At 35.3% G+C, this 18,282-nt stretch overlaps 1 protein-coding gene across 4 annotated transcripts in view; it reads right to left on the minus strand.

The window, feature by feature from the left end:
• The window catches only part of Kpna3 (karyopherin subunit alpha 3), a 58,781-nt gene that overhangs the window by 22,583 nt on the left and 17,916 nt on the right, over positions 1-18,282 (minus strand). For 3 of the 4 annotated variants that reach the window (XM_004844152.4, XM_087197353.1, XM_087197351.1), the window contains one exon: positions 6,636-6,680. In XM_004844152.4, coding sequence (XP_004844209.1) covers positions 6,636-6,680 — 45 coding nt within the window. Of the gene's footprint in view, positions 1-6,635; positions 6,681-10,806; positions 10,836-18,282 lie in introns of all 4 variants that reach the window. The other variant, XM_087197352.1, reaches the window with a different exon arrangement.

Here is an 18,282-nt window from a genome sequence, read left to right on the forward strand (position 1 = left end):
CCAGGGATTTAGTTCAGTGGTTCCACCACCTGCCTTGCAAGCAGAAGGATCCGAGTTCGATCCCTGGTTCAAAAAAAAAAGTGATTAGATCTGTTTGTACCACCAGTGGTATAAGCTGCCCAATAGGACAGTCATGCATGTACCACTGGTGAATCAAGCCAGAGGGAATGTGTAACTCTTGTTATCTGGCTTTTACAAACAACAATTCTCTACTAGTAAATCAATTTTAACATTTGATAAGATTTCATTATTTGTAATAGCAACCTGTGCTGTTTCATGCATTATGTAACTCTAGGTAAGTCATCAATTTTCTCTGAGTTTTTAGTTTTGATTGCTATGAAATAGACATAAATTACATCAAAAGACCTACTTAATGACTTCCAATACCCTTTTGAAGTTAAAATTTCAAAGGATATAATTCTAATATTTTACCCACATACATGATTGTGGGTGGGGTAATGGAAACTGAACCCAAGGAGCACTGAGCTACACATCCAGCCCTTTAAAAAACTTTTTGGAACAGGGTTTTACCAGTTTGTTGCCCAGGCTGGCCTCAAACTTGCAATCCTCCTGCTTCAACCTTTCAAGTAGCTGAGATTACAGATGCACATCACCACACCTGGCTTTTGTTCAATGTAATATTTATTAAAATGTTTGAATATAACAGTTATTGAAGAGGTATTAATATTTCTGATAAAATTCAGGTCAAATAGAAAATGTAAACTAGAAATATATATATATCTGAATCTTCCTGGCTTATCTGTACACCACCAATTTTGGTGCTACGTATAAGGCATGCATATTTAAATAAATGCCTGTGTATGCTTTTCATTAGTTTACTAACTTCTACTTATATCACAATATAATTTTTTAGAACTACTGAAATAGCCAATTCTAAATTATTTTTAAATTAAAGCATTTTACAAATATTTAAATCCACCCATCAATATTTTACACAGTGGTTCCCACATAAAAAAAAAAAAACCCCAAAAAATCTGGAAGATGGCATTCTTGACCAAGTGATAAAACATATCACCAGCAGTAAAAGACAAATCAACACTCTATGCTCCATGGTTTGCTGCACTGAGAAAACAACATCACTTCTGTGGTATTCCTGACCTAAATAAACAAACAGAAAAGTCAGACAAACTCAAATTTGCTATTCCACAAAAAGCAAGCCTGTACTCTTCAAAATATAGTTGTAAAAGAAAAAGGATCAGTTCTGACTGAAGGAAACTGAAGAAACATGACAATGACATGTCTGAGCTTGGACTTTATCTCTGACTTACAAAGGATATTGCTGAGAACAACCTGCAAAATCTGAATTGTATTAATTACAGATGAGATGATAGAATTTTACCTATATTAATTCGATAAGTACACTGTGGCTATGTGGGAAAGCATGACTTTTTCTCTTTTTACGAAATATGAAGTGATATATTAAGGGTAATGGGGCACCATGCTTGCAATTTAACCAATTCAAGGGAAAAAATGTACATATACATATACTCACAAAAATCAAAAAGAAAGAAAATAAGGTAAATAGGGGAAAAATCAGTTATTTTATATGTCAGTTTCATTAGATGCAGAAGCACAATTTAGTAAAATCAAACATTTGTTCACGGCTTAAAAGAAAAATAATCTTAGACTACTAAGTTTGAGGTTACTGTGAATAATGCTACAAATAAACATGGGACTGTAATAATCTTTTGACATACTGATTTAATTTCCTTTGTTATTTACCAGTCATGAAGTTTTTTTGATCACAGCTATATTTTTTAATTTTCTGAGGAACCTCCACACCTTTTCCCATAATGACCATACTAATTTACATTCTCACCAATCATGTATAAGTTTTCTTTTCTGCATATCCCTGCCAACACTTATTATCTTTTTAATACAGTCATTCTAACAGGTGTGAGTTTCAATTTCCCTGATGATCAGTGACAAGAATTGTTTCATATACCTGTTAGCCATTTCTGTGCTTTGTTTATTTTAAAGAACTGTTTATTTGGGACCTTTGCCTTTTTTCAAAAATCAGACTGTTCTCTTGATTTTATGTTATTTTACTTCTTTTCATATTTTGGATATTAATTCCTTGTCAGATGTGTGGTTTACAAATATTTTCTCCCATTCCATGAAATGTATCTTCACTCTATTGATTATTTCCTTTACTGTGCAGCCTCTTAGTTCAATATGCCATTTGTCTACTTTGCTTTCACTGCTTGTGCTTTTGGGGTCATATCCAGAAAATAACTGCCCATGTCAATGTTACAAAATTTTTTACTGAAGTCTGCTTTCAGTAGTTTTACAGGTTCAGGTCTTATGTTTAGGTCTTTAATCCACTAAAGTTGATTTCTGCATATGGTATGCATAATTTCTTTCCACACAGGGATATCTAGTTTTGCCAACACCATTTATCAAAGAGACTATCCTTTCCCCATTGCATGTTCTTGGTGACTGTTGAAAATCCAGTTGACCACGAACATGCAGATTTATTTTTGGGCTCTCTCTTCTGTTCTTGTGGTCTATGTGTCAGTGTTTATGTCACTACCACGCTATTTTGATTGCTATACACTAGTTTTAAAATTTTTCAAATCCAATAGTGTGATGTCACTGGCTTTATTCTTTTTGCTTATGATCACTTTGGTTATTCAAAGTCTTCCATGGTTTCATACAAATTTTACAATTTTATAGTTTTTTCCATTTCTGTGAAAAGTTTCAAAGGAATTTGATAGGCACTGCATTGAATCTGTAAATCACTTTGGGTGGTTAAGATATTTTAATAATACTAATTCTTCCAATACATAAGTATGAGGTATCTTTCCATTTGTCTCAGAAAAGCCTCTTTAATAAAGGAAGCAGTACTTTGTTTTCCATTTGGCACAAGTTCCCTAACTTCTCACAGATCAAGAATTCTGAACAGCACTGCTGTGTGTCTATAGTATTTTCTTGAAACTTCAATAAGTGATTTAAATATAAGTACAAAATTTAAGAAATAATTCAATTTAATTTTTGAATACTAGCATTTAATGAGTATTAGCTACATATCTAACATTAGAAACATACAATCTAAAAAAAAATAAAATAGTCAAAAAAACTTCCTATGGGGTGAAGTGAGTTACCAGATGGTGTTATGACACTGTGTGTGTTATGGCTTGTGTCTAGATATTCCGCCAAAGCCTCACGTAGTCATAGGTGGGGCCTTTCAGAGGTGGCTGGGTCTAGAGTGTGTGATGCTGGGATTAAGAGTGTGTGATTACTAAATTATTCCACTGATTGGTCTGTCATAGTTCTGAGTGCGGATAAACAGGAAGGCCCATCCTGGGTGTGAGTGCCATCCGCCATAAGGGCATGTAGCCTGGATAGAATATGAGTGACAGAAAGAGTGCACTTGCTGCTGCTTGCTTCCTCACTACTTCACTGCTTTGCTGCCTTTCTGCCTTCCGCCTAGCATGAACTGTTTCTCCTCTGCGGGGCCCCCCTGCCATGCCACCCTGCCTTGGAGCCAGCCAACTATAAACTGAAACTCCTACAAAATGTGAGCTAAATAAACCTTTCCTCCCTTAACTTGTGGGTGTTGGGTATTTTGAGTCAGCAACAAGAAAAATAACTAAGACGTACTAGTTCAATTTCTCAAATAGACAGAGCTCATTAATAAAACACTGGGTACTAGCTCTCTTGTATTTTCAAGAGTCTCAACATTAGTACCACTGTGAGTTTCTCCTCAATGGAGCTATGGTTACAGGAAGTCTGAAATCAGAGACAGACACTGACCATAAATAGTAGAGGAATCTTCTCTTAAAGGGCTCTCCACATCTCTGTAGAATCATCAAAATCAACTAAACTTTGCCTGAAGTCTAGGCTTGTTTAAAAAAGAAGTTAGTTTTTACTGCTTACCCAAGGATTTATTTTTCACCAGTAATGGTGACTGAACCCAGGTAGTGCTGGGCTGTACCCCTAGCCCTTTTTACTTTGAGACAGTGTCTTGCTAAACTGCCCGGGCTAGCTTTGAACTTGCCATTCTCTTGCCTCAGGGTCCTGAGTAGTTGGGATTACACATGTGTGTGCCACAGTACCCAGTCTAGGGAATTCTTAAAGGTGAAATAAGGAATTACTTGAGATTAATTTCATTTTCAGTCCTACAAGGATTTTCAGAAATGTAATCATGGCAATCAGAAAAGCAATGTTAGCTGGGGGTGGGGTGGTGTTTTGTTAGGGGCAATGGGGCAGGGTTCTGAGGTTCTAATGTAGCCAAGGTGAATATTCAAAAAGATGTGCTCTGACAAATAAGAATTTTTAATTCTATAAATTACAGAAAGGGGAACAAATAACCAAATATAAATATAAATGAATAGCTTTCATTTGTATGTCTAGTAGAAGGACTAAAATAGCCCTTAAAACAAGAGGCTTCTGAATATACCAAAACTATTACAAACGTTTGAAAGTTATGATCAAGCATGAAAAGAAAAAGTAAAGGCCTATATATCAAAGGGCAAATGGTGCACCATTAACAGATGACAATAAACAAGTAATTGCTTGATTCTAATTTTACTTCTATTGCTTCTATTAGGGAGAAGGATCTTCACTTGATGAACAAAAACAAAACAAAACAAAATAGACACAAACAGGATACATTATTATATTTTCCTTATATGCAAAATGGCTTTAGGAATCAGGGTAATTGCTGCCTCTAGGAATAAGCAGGGCCTTGGAAAAGGCTGTGTGATAGTGTTTTCTTTCTTAATTTGGGAGCTGATGGAGCTGTTTTGCCTATTTATAAAATTTTTTCATCAAGCTGTACATTTCAGATGGGTAGAATTTTTTGTACATGTGTTACTTGTTTAAAAAATGTTAGCTAAGTTCTAAGTATTAAAACTGGCAAGAAGTTCACTTTATTTTACTCAGCTAAGGCTTAGTTCATTTCTGAGGTCCAAATAACCTAAGAATCTGAAAGAACTTGCAAATGTGATTATCAAAAAATTGTATGTCAACTAAAGAATTAGGCATTAACATGACACTGTAATTAGCAAGCATTTTTTCAATTTCAAAAAAATGAGTGGAAAGGGGCATGAAGAATGGATTTCAAAACCCACATACTATATTAGAGAGCATGATATTGATATTGGACAAAAACTCAAAACTTGATTATGTTAACATTTAGAAAAAATAAGCTAACTCCTAGGGCTGGGGATTTTACTCAGTGGTTCCGCTGCCTTCCTCACAAGCGCAAGGACCCGAGTTTGAGCCATGGCACCAAAAAAAAAAACAAAAACGCTAACTCCTATTTATCCTGCAAGTTTCAGGTTAAATGTTATTTTTTCAGACAAATCATCTTTGAATCTCCAATTTCACAAAAATTTACCGTTAACTTTCATAGCTACTTTTCTTCCACAGCATCATTCACAAGTTGTAAAGATATATTTAGTTACATGATTTTTTATGTACTGTGCAACTCCATGAGGCAGTTGATCAAATAGTGATGTTTGTATGAATAACCAAATAAATTTCTGATGAAGATCTTGTGAACACCACTACAAGGTCCTGCTAGCAAACAGAACTGTACTCAAAGTTTAGAGATTTGAAGAGCAACCTAGCCAGTATTTTGATCCAAAGTACATATTAAATAATTATTAAATAATAGGTCTACTGAATTCTGGCAACTCAAGAGAGTATATACTTTCAAAATCAAGCCATCCCTTCTCTTTAAAACTGAAGAGCTCAGAGATGGTAATTTAATATAGTAAGGAATTTGAGAGTGAATTAGATCAGGAAAAAAAAATCTAATCTAAAAACCAAGGTTCAAAATAAGTTTCAAATCTACTATTAGATGGGTCGGGGATTTAGCTCAGCAATACAGCACCTGCCTGGCAAGCTTGAGGTCCTTAGTTTGATCCCCAGTAACCCCCCCGCCACCAAATCTACTATTAGAAAGTGTATATACATAAGCAGGAACTAATTGTGTGTATTTTATTGATTGGCAATTGAAATATTTGCTTCAACTAAAATGGGTTCACATGAAAACATAATCTGATGAACGTAACTCTAAAGTCCTCCAAAACATAATAGAAGAAAATAATTTTAACACATTCACAATGGGGCTGTTAATTTGTATGTCTCGCTGCTGGGTGGCTCTGAACCACCAGTGGTACATGAATGACTATCCTCTAGGGCAGCATGGGACAGTTCTATAGGGTGTTACAAGCCACCCAATGGGATAGTTATGCAGGTACTGCCAGTGGTTCAAGCCAGCAGGGGAAGTCTTAACAGCAGTAACCTTCCATTGGTTAAGATTTAATTTTTTTTAAAGTATCTTTAACAATATATGTAACTTTTACATAGGAAAGAGGGAAAGAATCCTCTCTAGCACATAGCCCACAGAAAGTTATCAAGGAAAAAGCATTTTATTCCATCTGATGTGAAGATTTTAATAATGGTAAAGTACTTCTCATAGTGCCTCCTACAATAAAAGGAAGCTATGAGTATATATCATCACAACCTAAAGATATGTTTTTAGGCTGTGTGGTTTTAGGGAGGACCATTAATCTGCCATAGAATTTTCATTAATTCAAGTTATACAGAATTTTAACATCAGAAAGCTCTATTAGTTTTCTTTAATCGTGTACCACCCTTACCTTTCGTAATTCAACTGTCACTTCATTTCTGTGTCTTCGCATTGTCTAAGAAGAAAAATAAAGAATACATAAGCATCAAAATATTGGTAATGCTAGTATATAATTAAGGTCTTGAGCACTTGAGACTTAAAAATTTTTTAGAAATAACTTAAGGCTTGGGATGGGTCAATTTTAGATTTTAAATAAGCTATAATTAGGTAGAAATCCAAAACTCTTGTTTTACTGGGTATTCTTCGGTTAATTTTGTGAAAGATGGAAGGAAGATGGAGCTTGGTCACCTATGATTCATTCTCCTGTCCTATAGGCACCAGTTTTCTTTGAAGAACTACTATCCTCCCCATTATGCACAGTTTTGCTGCAACCTAAAGTCCCTCATTTTGCCCTATCTGACTAATGATTAGACTGCCCCAGGTGTGTCCGTGAGGATACTTTTAGAAGACACTGGCATTTGGGTTGGTGGGCTGAGATGGAGAGATCTGCTAACAATGTGGGTGGGTATCAGCCAAGCATCTGGAAGCCCACATAGAACAAAAAGGCAAATTAAAGAACGAGTTCTTGCTTTCTTCCCTAGCCCTCGGAAATCGTAATTTCAGGTTCTCTGGCCTTTGGACTTGCACTATCACCTACTCCTATGTCCCCTCTCTTGGGCTTTGGCTTCAGAATGAGCCATATTACTGGATTACATGGTTCTCCAGTACACAAACAGTCTATCACAGGCCTCCATAATCAAGTGAGACAATTTCCCTAATAAAACCCCTCATATATCTCTCTATATATCTGTATCTACTATCAATTTTCTCTCAAGAACCCTGACTAAAACAGACCTTATGTAGACACTGATCCAAACAAACTTAAAATATATGTGTTTGTGTGTGTGTGTGTGTGTGTATGTATAAAAATAATTTCAGACAACTAGAAAACAGTGATTCGATAATTGGTAGGCTTAAAAGTATTATTGTTAGGGTTTTGGAGTGTGTGTGTGTGGGGGGAGTATGATGATGGTATTGTGTTTAATTTTTTTAAAAGTCCTCATATTTTAAGTAACATATCCTCTTAATAAAAAAAAAGTGTATGTCACTTCTGGAAGACCTCATTACTTTAAGTCATCTGTTCTATTACAACTGAATTCTGGCTGTAACAAAAAAAATTTGTAATGTACTCCTAAACTCATAAAAATAGTAAAAGGGAGGGGAGTCAGTAAAGTTAAACCTAAGGAGGAAGAAATAAAAAGTAAATAAGTGAAAAGAAAAGTATAAGGGTGGCTGCCTATTTCATACTAGGAGTGGAAATTAAGCCCTGCCCCAGATGCAAGGCTGGAGAGCTAAACCTTAAGACTTCTCAAAATGGCCAAAATGGACTATTCCTCAACAGAAACAATTGCACATATTTACTACAGAAAATCAGTTCTATTGGTCTCTCAGGGTTAAATAAGTTACCAAACACAAGAAAATAAGCCATTATAAATAGAATCATAACCATAAGTCAGAATGAAAGGCAACAACAAAATTATCAGTTCACCCTTTTTGGAGTAATACTGGAATTAAGTCAGAAAATGTAAAAACTATAGCAACTATTTAAGGTATTGAAAAATGAAATTGAAGATATTAATAAGCCAGAATAAATTATCAGAAATGATCAGTAAAATAAACAAAAAATGAAAAATAAAAAAGAACCAAATAAAACTTTGAGATATGGAAAATAATCGCTGAAACACAAAATCATAAACTAAAAAAAGATGGAATAGCACATTTAATATAGTTTAAGAGATTGTGTGAATTTTAAGACAGAAGAAATTAGAAAATAAGAGGCATGATGACAATAATACAGAAGAGAAATGAAATACAGTGAGTTACAAATAATGCTTCTGATCCAAAAAGATAAAAGGAATTGGGCAGAAACAATGTTTGAAGAGATAATAACTAACAATTTTCTACAACTGATGAAAAGCAATGAGCTAGAGATTAAAAAAAAAAAATTCCAAGAGGCAAAGTTAAAATAAATGCACACCTTGATATATTATAGTAAAACTGCACAGCACCAAAGGGAAAAAAGAGAAACCCTAAAAGAAGCCAGAGGAAAAAAGACAAATTATCTTTAAAAAGCATCAGATAGGGCCAGGGGTTTAGCTCAGTGGTTCTGCTGCCTCCCCGAAAGCAGAAGGACCTGTGCTCAATCCCCAGTACTGAAAAAAAAAAAGCATCAGATCACTATGTTTATAGCAGCATAATTCACAATACAATAACTAAATCTTGGAAGTAGCCTATTATGTCCATCAACAGATGAATGGAAAAAGAAAATGTGGTATTTACACACAATACAGCACTACTCTGCCATAAAGATGAATCATTTGTAAGAAAATGGATACATCTTGAGACCATAATGTTAAGTGAAATAAATCAGACACACAATCTTAAATATTTCACAGTTCCTCTTTTATGAGAAACTCAAATTATAAATAAAAAGCAAAATAAAGGACAGATAATAGGAAGTAGGGAGATAGAGCTCTCTCAAATGGGAGGGGGCAAGAGAGGAGGGAGGGGAAAGAAAGGGGATGAAAAAAGGAATTAAGATGTATTAAATATATGTACTAACTCCACACAAAGAATGTAAACATTGTGTAGTGCAAATGTGTACTAATAAAAAAGTAATTGAAAAAAAAAATTAAATCCTCCAAAAGCAACAAATAACTAAAAGAATTCTCTATTAATTTTATTTGCTTATAAATGGCTGTATTTTATTAGCAAATTATAAAGCATAGTTTAAGTATTTTTAAAATAGCATACACCCCCATAATTTTCCTCTCTAGTGTTTGTCACAAGAACAATTTCAGAATCTCTTTAATAAGATAAACTCAAATTTTAGTGCATTTATATAATTGATATTTAAAATTTTTAAATTTAAGAATCTGATAAAGGTCACTTTAGAAGAGTATATTAAAAATAAAGAAAAAATTTATGAAAAGAAAACCCCCCCAAAATACAGTATATTGTTGGCATATAATTTCAGGCGGTTCTGAGGCCATCAGAAAGCTGTTAACTCCAGGCTAAGAATCTCTATCTAGGGCCGGGGATTTGGCTCAGTGGTTTTGCCACCTGCTGCGCAAGCACAAGGACTTGAGTTCAATCCCCGGTACCAAAAAAAAAGAGTCTATCTAAAATGAGAATAAATCAATAATATCAAAAAGTATGAAAGGGAAATTCAGGGGAGGGGGATGACAAAAGTATTCAAAACTGGACTGTGGTGATGATTACAAATTTACTAAAATCAAACTGTATACTAACATTCAGTCAATTGTACAGAATATAAATTATACTCAATAAGACTATAAAAGAAGAACAACCCCCTGCAACAGAGATATTTATTCTATGCTTCTTTGGGCTACTGATTGTTTTCCTGAGCATGCTAACTGAAGCAAGCGTATAAATTTTATTTAAAGAAAACAAAGTAAAAGACAAAACAATTTTTAGGATTTGCTTGGCTTCTTAGACTGCACAAGGATACAAGACTGCCCTTAAATACTAACATAGCTAGAAAATTAGGTGTGACAGAAAAATATGATGAATGTTAAATTTTTTAATTCAGTAAAAGGCACATTACCATTAATCCCATCAAAATATTTCCCCTTGCTTTGAACACACTTATCCCACCATTCTCACCACTTGCTGAAGCAGTTTTGGAAGTCCTTTTTTGTGTCTTTGGTTACACTGTCAAACCTGCCTTGATGTCCCGAGTTAATTCAAAATGTTTACTTTTCATGGCCATTTTGACTTTTGGGAAGAGCCAGAATTTTTGCACAGAGTTAGATGTGGTAAATAAGGTAGATGGAGCACACCATAATGGTTTTTTGGGGTTTTTCTTTTGTTTTTTGGGGTTTTTTTTGGTACCGGGGATGGAACTTGGGTCCTTGCGCTTTCGAGGCAACCGGCAGAACCACTGAGCTAAATCCCCGGCCCACCATAATGTTTTTTACAAGTCTGCTTTCCAGAACTGCTTCAGAAAGTAGCAAAAAATGATGGGACAAATGTACTTGAAGTGAGAATATTTTAAGACGGATTAATAGCAGTTTATCTTTTTACTGTAATAAATTTTTAAACATTCACCATATAATTTTGATCATCCCTTGCAGCTCTGGAATAAAAAGCCTAAAGGATATTGTGCCCATTAAACTTACCAACTGAGTATTCATTGCAAAGTTGACTTCTGAAAAGCAATGACAGTAATAAGGCAGGGAAATATCTTTAATATGCTTCTAACTACTACTACTAGCTTCAAATTCAGAATTCTAATAAAAAAGATATGACAGAATTTAAATACCATCACCTCACAACTGTCATCAGTAAATTAATGAATCTAGGCAATGATCATCAGTGATTGCTAATGTCACAACAGCAAATGACATTATGTACTTCATGGTAGAAGTATATAGTACCCAAGACAATCAAAAGTAAATAGTACCCAAGACAATCAAAAGCAAGCCAATCCACAGAAAAGGTGAAAAGAATTCAGTATCATATACTTTATAATGGACCCTTATGACTATTAATAAAAAGGTAAGTAACACCATTAAAACCTGGCCAAAGAACCTAAATAAGATAAGTTTCCCAAAGATAAATAAATGGCCAGTAAACATTTTAAAGAAATGTACATCAAATCCATGAGACCTTTACTAGTATGGCTAAAACTAATAGGACTGGGCCCAGAGGTAGAGCCTATGCTTAGCATGGGAAAGGCCCTGGGTTCCACCCCCAGCATTACCAGACAGACAGACAGACAATTAATAAATAAATTTCAAAAAGGACGTAGAAAAGTAAAGTTGAAACTCTCAAGATATTACTGGTGGGACTGGTGTAGCACTTCAGGAAAATAGTTTGGCAATTCCTCAAAGATTGAACATTTAATTACCTTATGTTATGGTTTGGATCTAAAATGCTCCCCAAAAGGTTCCTATACACAGAGGTGGGCTTTTGGAAGGTGACTGGATCGTTACAGCTCTAACTTCATTAGTGGATTAATCCACTGACAGACTCATAATTTGAAGGCATAATTGGGAGGTGATGGAAACAAGAGATTTCCCTAGTTGTAGGGAAAGGGTGATGGAGTATGAGCATGGAACTTTATCTTGCCACCCCCACTTTGTGCCCACCATAAGATGAACAATTTTGTTCCACCATGCCCTTCAACCATGAAGTTCCATTTCACTGCAAGCCTAGAAAACAAAGCCAACCAACCATGGACTAAAACCTCTGAAACTGTGAACCACAATGAACTTTTCCTTTTTCAGTTGTTTTTCTCTCAAATATTTTGTCAGAGATGGAAAGCTGACCCACCATATGATCCAGCAATTCTACCCCTGGTATACATTCAAGAGATATGAAAATCTGTGTCTGCACAAAAATTTATATACAAGTGTTTATAGTGGCAGTATTCACAATAGCAAAAGGGTGAAAACCCAAATGTCCATCAACTGATGAACAATTAATAATGTAAAATATCCATGCAGTAAAACAGTAATAAAAAGAAATGAAGTACTCATACATAACTAGTAAAATGCAAGAATGTGTAAAAGAAGCCAGTCCCAAGAGACCATACAGTACATTAAATACTTTCATTTCTATGAAGGTCCAAAGTCTATACATACAGAAAGACTTCTTAGATGTATGTAGTAAAGGAGGAGGGGTGGGGTGTGGGGTGTGACTGCTGAAGGACATAAGGTTTCTTTTTGTAGTGGTGAAATATTCTAAAATTGTGGTGATAGTTCCACAACTCTATGAATATACTAAAATCCACTGGATTGTATCCTTTAAGAGAATTAACTATATGGTATGTGACTTATATCTCAATAAATCAACAGATTAAGCTTTCTATATCCAACAACCAATTTACAGTAAACAGAGAACAGAGAGAAACAACTCCATTTCTCTAATAATAACAAAAAGCAACACACACACACACACGGAAAAAGGCAGTTTGAGAAATGAAGAGGAAACCTATAGATTAAGAGATCTATCAATTAATTATAGTAAGCAGATCTTAAGTTACTACTGTTAATTATATTTAGCTGTAAAAAAGAAATCTCTTTTATGGATATATAACAAACAGATTAAAGTGGAAAATAAGTTTACCAATAAGAACCCTCAAACAAAAACATATAGAAACTTGACATGACAGAGTTGGTATTATGAAAAGGACTATTTAGTAAATGATTCTAGGCCAACTAATTTTCCATGATGGAAAAAAAATAAAAAAGAAACTAGATTCCTGGTCCATAATTTCTAGTTTTTAAATTGGATACTGGATTCATGAATATTACTGCTTCCAAATTTGTTATCCATGTTACCTATTTTGTGTGTAAAATTACGTATTTTTAATACTGTTTAAAGGCCAAAAAAAAACCCCTTAATGCACTGCCATTACATTTTGTGTTAATAACAGTTGTGACCCACTGACATTTGGCTCCCATCTCATTTGTGCCCTCTAGCATCAATATACCAAACTGAAGCCACATAAAGACAAGCTAATAGTAATAATTCTCCATCAGAGTTCAACTCAGAGTGTAATCTAAAAAAAAACAACAACCTCAACACCTCTTCAGTATCTGTTTCATACTCTCATTCATCTTCCCAAACAGTATTATACTTGCTTTGAGTTAGAGATTTTCACTTTAGCCCAGGCATGTCCAACCCACAATACACATGCGACCTAAGACAGGTAGTAGCCTGGCCCCATAAGATCATAAACTTAAAACATTATTGTGTCATTTTTAGTGGTATTTTTCATAACTCGACTGGCACTCATACATACACTTCTCAGGTGATGAAGGATCACTGTGTAAGGGTGGGCACAATGCAAATACTAACTCCATCCACTCCACCCACCACACAGTCAGAAGAATGGAAACCTCTGCTTCTCAGATGTTACATGTACCTGTGTGTTATTAAAGCAACATGTTGTTTTCTTAAATTATCAAAACTTGAGTTTGTGTTATTTTATAAAATAATTCAATAAGCTATGGTATAGGAAGCACTGAAATGTACCAAAAAGTTTTTTGCTCATGATATTATTAGAATTACATATACAACATCGCTAATACTAGAAATATTATAAAAGGAAGTTTTGTTATTTATATACATTAACTATATCCTATATTTTCTATGCAGCCCAAGACAATGCCTCTTCACTCAATGCAGCTCTGGCAAGCCATAAAGGTTGGACACCCATGCTTTAGTCTGTAGCAGAGTAATACCACTTATCAAAATACAGAGTTGGGCTTCATTATCAGGGTTTTTTGAGCAACAGCTCTGAGGCAAAGATGTTGATGCTAAGGCCAGGAACCACACACTAACAAAACCATTGCTAGGTTAACACTTAAACAAAATATATACCAAAACAATCACCATCACATTAGAAAGCATCAAAATCCTACTGAATAACTTTCCTCAAAGATAATTATAAACAATGTAAATTATTCCACATGCCTTGAATAGGTATATATTAGACAAATTACGTTAGTGCACTATTACTTTACACAACAAAATAGAAACATTTGCCCTGGAGTCACCCTGAGTTTGAATTCTTATTTTCCCATATACAAACTTTATGATATTCTGGGAATCTTACTGGCCTCTCTACCTCTTTTTATCCAGAAAATGAAGCCAGACAATACTTCAGAGGATGCCTGAGACAAATGATACTGTGGGTTTTGTTTGTTGCAGTACTGAAAATTGAACCCAGAAGGTGTTCTACTGATGAGCTACAACCCCAGCTGTTACAGTTTATATCTAGACATCCCCCAAGAAGCCTCAGGAGCTCATAGGCAGGGCTTTTGGAAGGTGAATGGATTATGGGGGGTGAGGTCTGGTGGGAAGAGGTGGGTCACAGGGGACATGACCTGGAAGGGTCTATCTCCTTTCCCAGATTCTACCTTCATTCTTTACGTCTTGGCTGCCACAAGATGAGCAGCTTTCCTCTGCCAGACTCTTTCATCATGCCACTTTTGCCTGGAGCCAGACAAGCATGCAAGGACCCAAATTTCTACTACGGGAGTCAAAATAAGACCCTCCTACTTTAAGGTTGCAGGTCTCAGGTATTTTGTCTCACCAACAAGGAAATTACCTAAAATACCAGCCTTTTTTATTTTGAAAGAGGGTCTTGTTAAAGTTGCCCAGGCTGGCCTCGAACTTCGGATCCTCCTGCCTTAGCTTCCCAAGTAGCCAAGATCACCAGGGGATGCCACTGTGCCCAGCTTCATTCATCATCGTTAATGGACACAACTCATACTCTCATATTCTACCTGTGTCAGGATTAATGTTTCATCTACCTCTATATTGCTTCTCCCCAGTTGTAGACAAGACTTATGCCATCTAACCATATCATCTTGTGCCCATTCTAATTCTCCCATCACCATCTCCCTGGTGTTCACTGAAGAAGACTGTCAAGTGGGTCAGTTTCCTTTCCAATTCAAATCTTAACAACATCCTTCATCAATATTGGTGTCATCAATAACTCTTCAAACAGTCCAGTTCAAGAAGCTGGCCAGGCACAGACGGATGAGCTTTTTTTCCCCCTCTAAGTTTTAATTTCACTATGACTCAATTCTGTGATAATCCTTTCATCAAAAAACAGCTAGTGATGCATCATTCCAACTAGGATGAATTTTGGATGTTTCACATTGCATTCAAAAGCTATAAAATGCTCAACATTTTACATGAAATGGGCAGGTTTTTCTATGAGGACATTGCTGTACACAGTTCTCTAATTTGGGGTATCCCTATCTCTAGCAACAAAAACTCGTGAGAACTTCCACAGATCCAATTTAAGGCACTGAACAATTTCCTGTTAACTGGCAATTTCACAATTGACCTAGGCCCACAAAAATTACTTTAATCCCTTAGATCCTTGACTTTCTCCCAATCTACGAAGCCCTTCCTGGTTTTGCTTCCTTCTTAATAGTCCTCATACTTCAACACCTCTGCCCTTCTGCTTCTATATGGTTATCTTGGCAAAAAGTTAACCCTAGGTTGTTTAAATTCTCACTCTAAAAATGCTTCAACAGAAAAACGAATTGCTTAACTTCAATTATGGGTATTACAAATTCTAGGTCTCTAACCTCAATTACATTCTCAATGTTTGCTATTTGGAAATCTTTCCAAGCTTCCTTGGTTAGATATACACAAAAAAGCTACAGTTCTCAAGCCTCCTTTTCCATATCTCTCTCCTTTTCAGCAGATCAGGCCTCCTACTGAGAAAAGAGAAACCAATAGACAGTAGTAACTACCGCAACTTCCATCAGGCACATCCAAATTTCTTCCCCGATCTTACTCCCAATAACTTGCATCCTCAAACATCCTTTCATCCTATCAAAATGATACTCCAAGAGGGGAGTGGCTATCTGTGCTCTGACTCTAATATCCTCATCAACTGTCCCCTACCTTTTATCCTTTATTTTCCATTATTGTGAATATACTTGTGTTTTTCATTTTAAAAAAAATCCTCAATCTACATTTTCTTCTCACTATTGTCCTCTTCAGCCAATATTCTTTAAAAAGTAGTCAACATTGTTTTGACTTCAATTCTTTGTTTTGTTTTGTTTGAGACAGTCTCACTATGTAGTTCAGGCGGGCCTTGAACTTGCTATGTAGCCCAGGCTGGCCTCGAACTCACTGCAATCCTCCTGCCTCAGCCTCCCAAGTGTTAGGATTACACAGGCATGTGCCACCATGCCTGGTGATTTCCACTCATTTAGCTCTTTCCATCCAAAAATTCTACTGATATTGTTCTTAGCAAGATCAACAACCTTCTACTCATAGAACACAATCCCTATCTAGGTTACACCTCTGCAGAACTCTGTTCAAACCACCTGTACATTTTCATCTCTCCAACCTCCATATCATACTTCTGCTTTTTTTTCCTCTTTGGTTTTTCTCCTCTACCTAACCATCTTGTTTTTTTCTTGATTTAGCCTATAACCCAGAGGCCCACACATCTATTCACCCTCCAAATCAATATATGCTTCAATTACCCTAATACTTGTACCATCTAGATGTTTTCTGATGAATTCTGAAATGTGCAGTGATATATAACTTTCCAGTCAGATTATAAGCAAAATACATGTATTATTATGAAAGATCTAGTTTATCTTTAAATATATGGAAATACTTGTATCTACCTCGTGTTGAAATGGTACTGTATATTATTTGGCTAACTTGTATATACTCTTGGATACGATTAATACATCAAAATATGAAAAGCAGTTTTTTTGTTAGAACTGCTGAGATATAACTCACCATAAATTCACCTATATAAAGTGTACAATTCAATGATTTTTAGTATATTCACTGAGTTGGTATAACTACCATCACAACCAATTGTAAAACATTTTCATCATTACATAAAAAGATCTTGTATACTTTAGCAGTCACTCTCCATTCTACCTATCCTCCACCTCAGTCTCATGCAACAAATAATCTATTTTTTTGTCTCTACAGGTTTACTAATGTGGACAAAAAAATTCCGTATCAGACTTAAATCACTCCTTCAAATGTAGCTTTCTTTAAATAAACTGCTGTGTTTTTAAGTAAACAGATCTTGGCTTATTCTCCAAGTAAGTCCTACAACCTTGGGGATTTAAGCAGCTTATCATTTTAAGCCCAGATCTTTTTCTCCTGTGCTAAAGTGCCTCTTTGAACACTCTCCAGAAATCTGAACAAGTTCCTTATGATACTCAAAATTGAGCTCATCACTTTTCTCACTGATCTTGCTTTATCTACTGTTTTTACCCTATCAATAAATAACATTTCACTCATACTCTTTGAGAATTAAGTGAGAAATATGAACAGCCACCTTGCACCATCTGTGTTATAAAGTAGGTAGTCATCGATGTTTGTTTCCCTTTTGTGTATACAGGTTGTAATCAGAATTTCCAAATTTAAATGCTATTACTTCTCCTATCCACTAAGTGTTTAACCTCAATGATTTTTCTCTATTGCTTTCTATTCCCTATTTCATTTACTTCCTTTCTAATCTTTATTGCCTTCCTTCTGCTTGCTTTAAGTTTAGTTTTTGCTTCTCTTTCTAACTTCTAAAGTGGACAGTTACAGATTTGCAGACATTCTTCTTTTTAATTTAGGTAGTTACAGCTATACATTTTCCTGAACATTGCCTTAGGTGCTTCCAATAAATGCTGATATGTTTTCATTTATATTCATCTCAAAGTGTTTTCTGATATCTACTGTTATTCATTTACTCATTGATTAATTTAGGAGTATGTTGGTTAGTTTCCACATTATTTATAAGACTGCTAAATTTCTGTTACTGACTTCTAATTTCATTTCACTGTCATCAGAGAACATAGTGCAATTTTTATATGTTTTTAATTTGTTGAGTTTTTTTTAATGGCATTACACAGAATGTTCCATTTTGTTACAAACATCCTGCAGAATGTTCCATGCTGACTTAAAAGGATATATATGCTAGCTAGTTGTGCTAGTATATGCCTGTAATCCCAGCACTCTTAGAGGCTGAGGCAGGAAGATTTTAAGCCTAAACCCAGTCTGAGCAACTGAGGAAGATGTTGTCTCAAAACTAAAACAATGAAAAGGACTGGGGATGGCCCAGATTCAATGTGAAGGCCCTAGATTCAATTCCCAGA

Source organism: Heterocephalus glaber, unplaced genomic scaffold, assembly GCF_053883595.1.
Source record: "Heterocephalus glaber isolate CG9 unplaced genomic scaffold, H.glaber_assembly_v1.0 deba00001666, whole genome shotgun sequence".
NCBI classification, from domain to species: Eukaryota; Metazoa; Chordata; class Mammalia; order Rodentia; family Bathyergidae; genus Heterocephalus; species Heterocephalus glaber.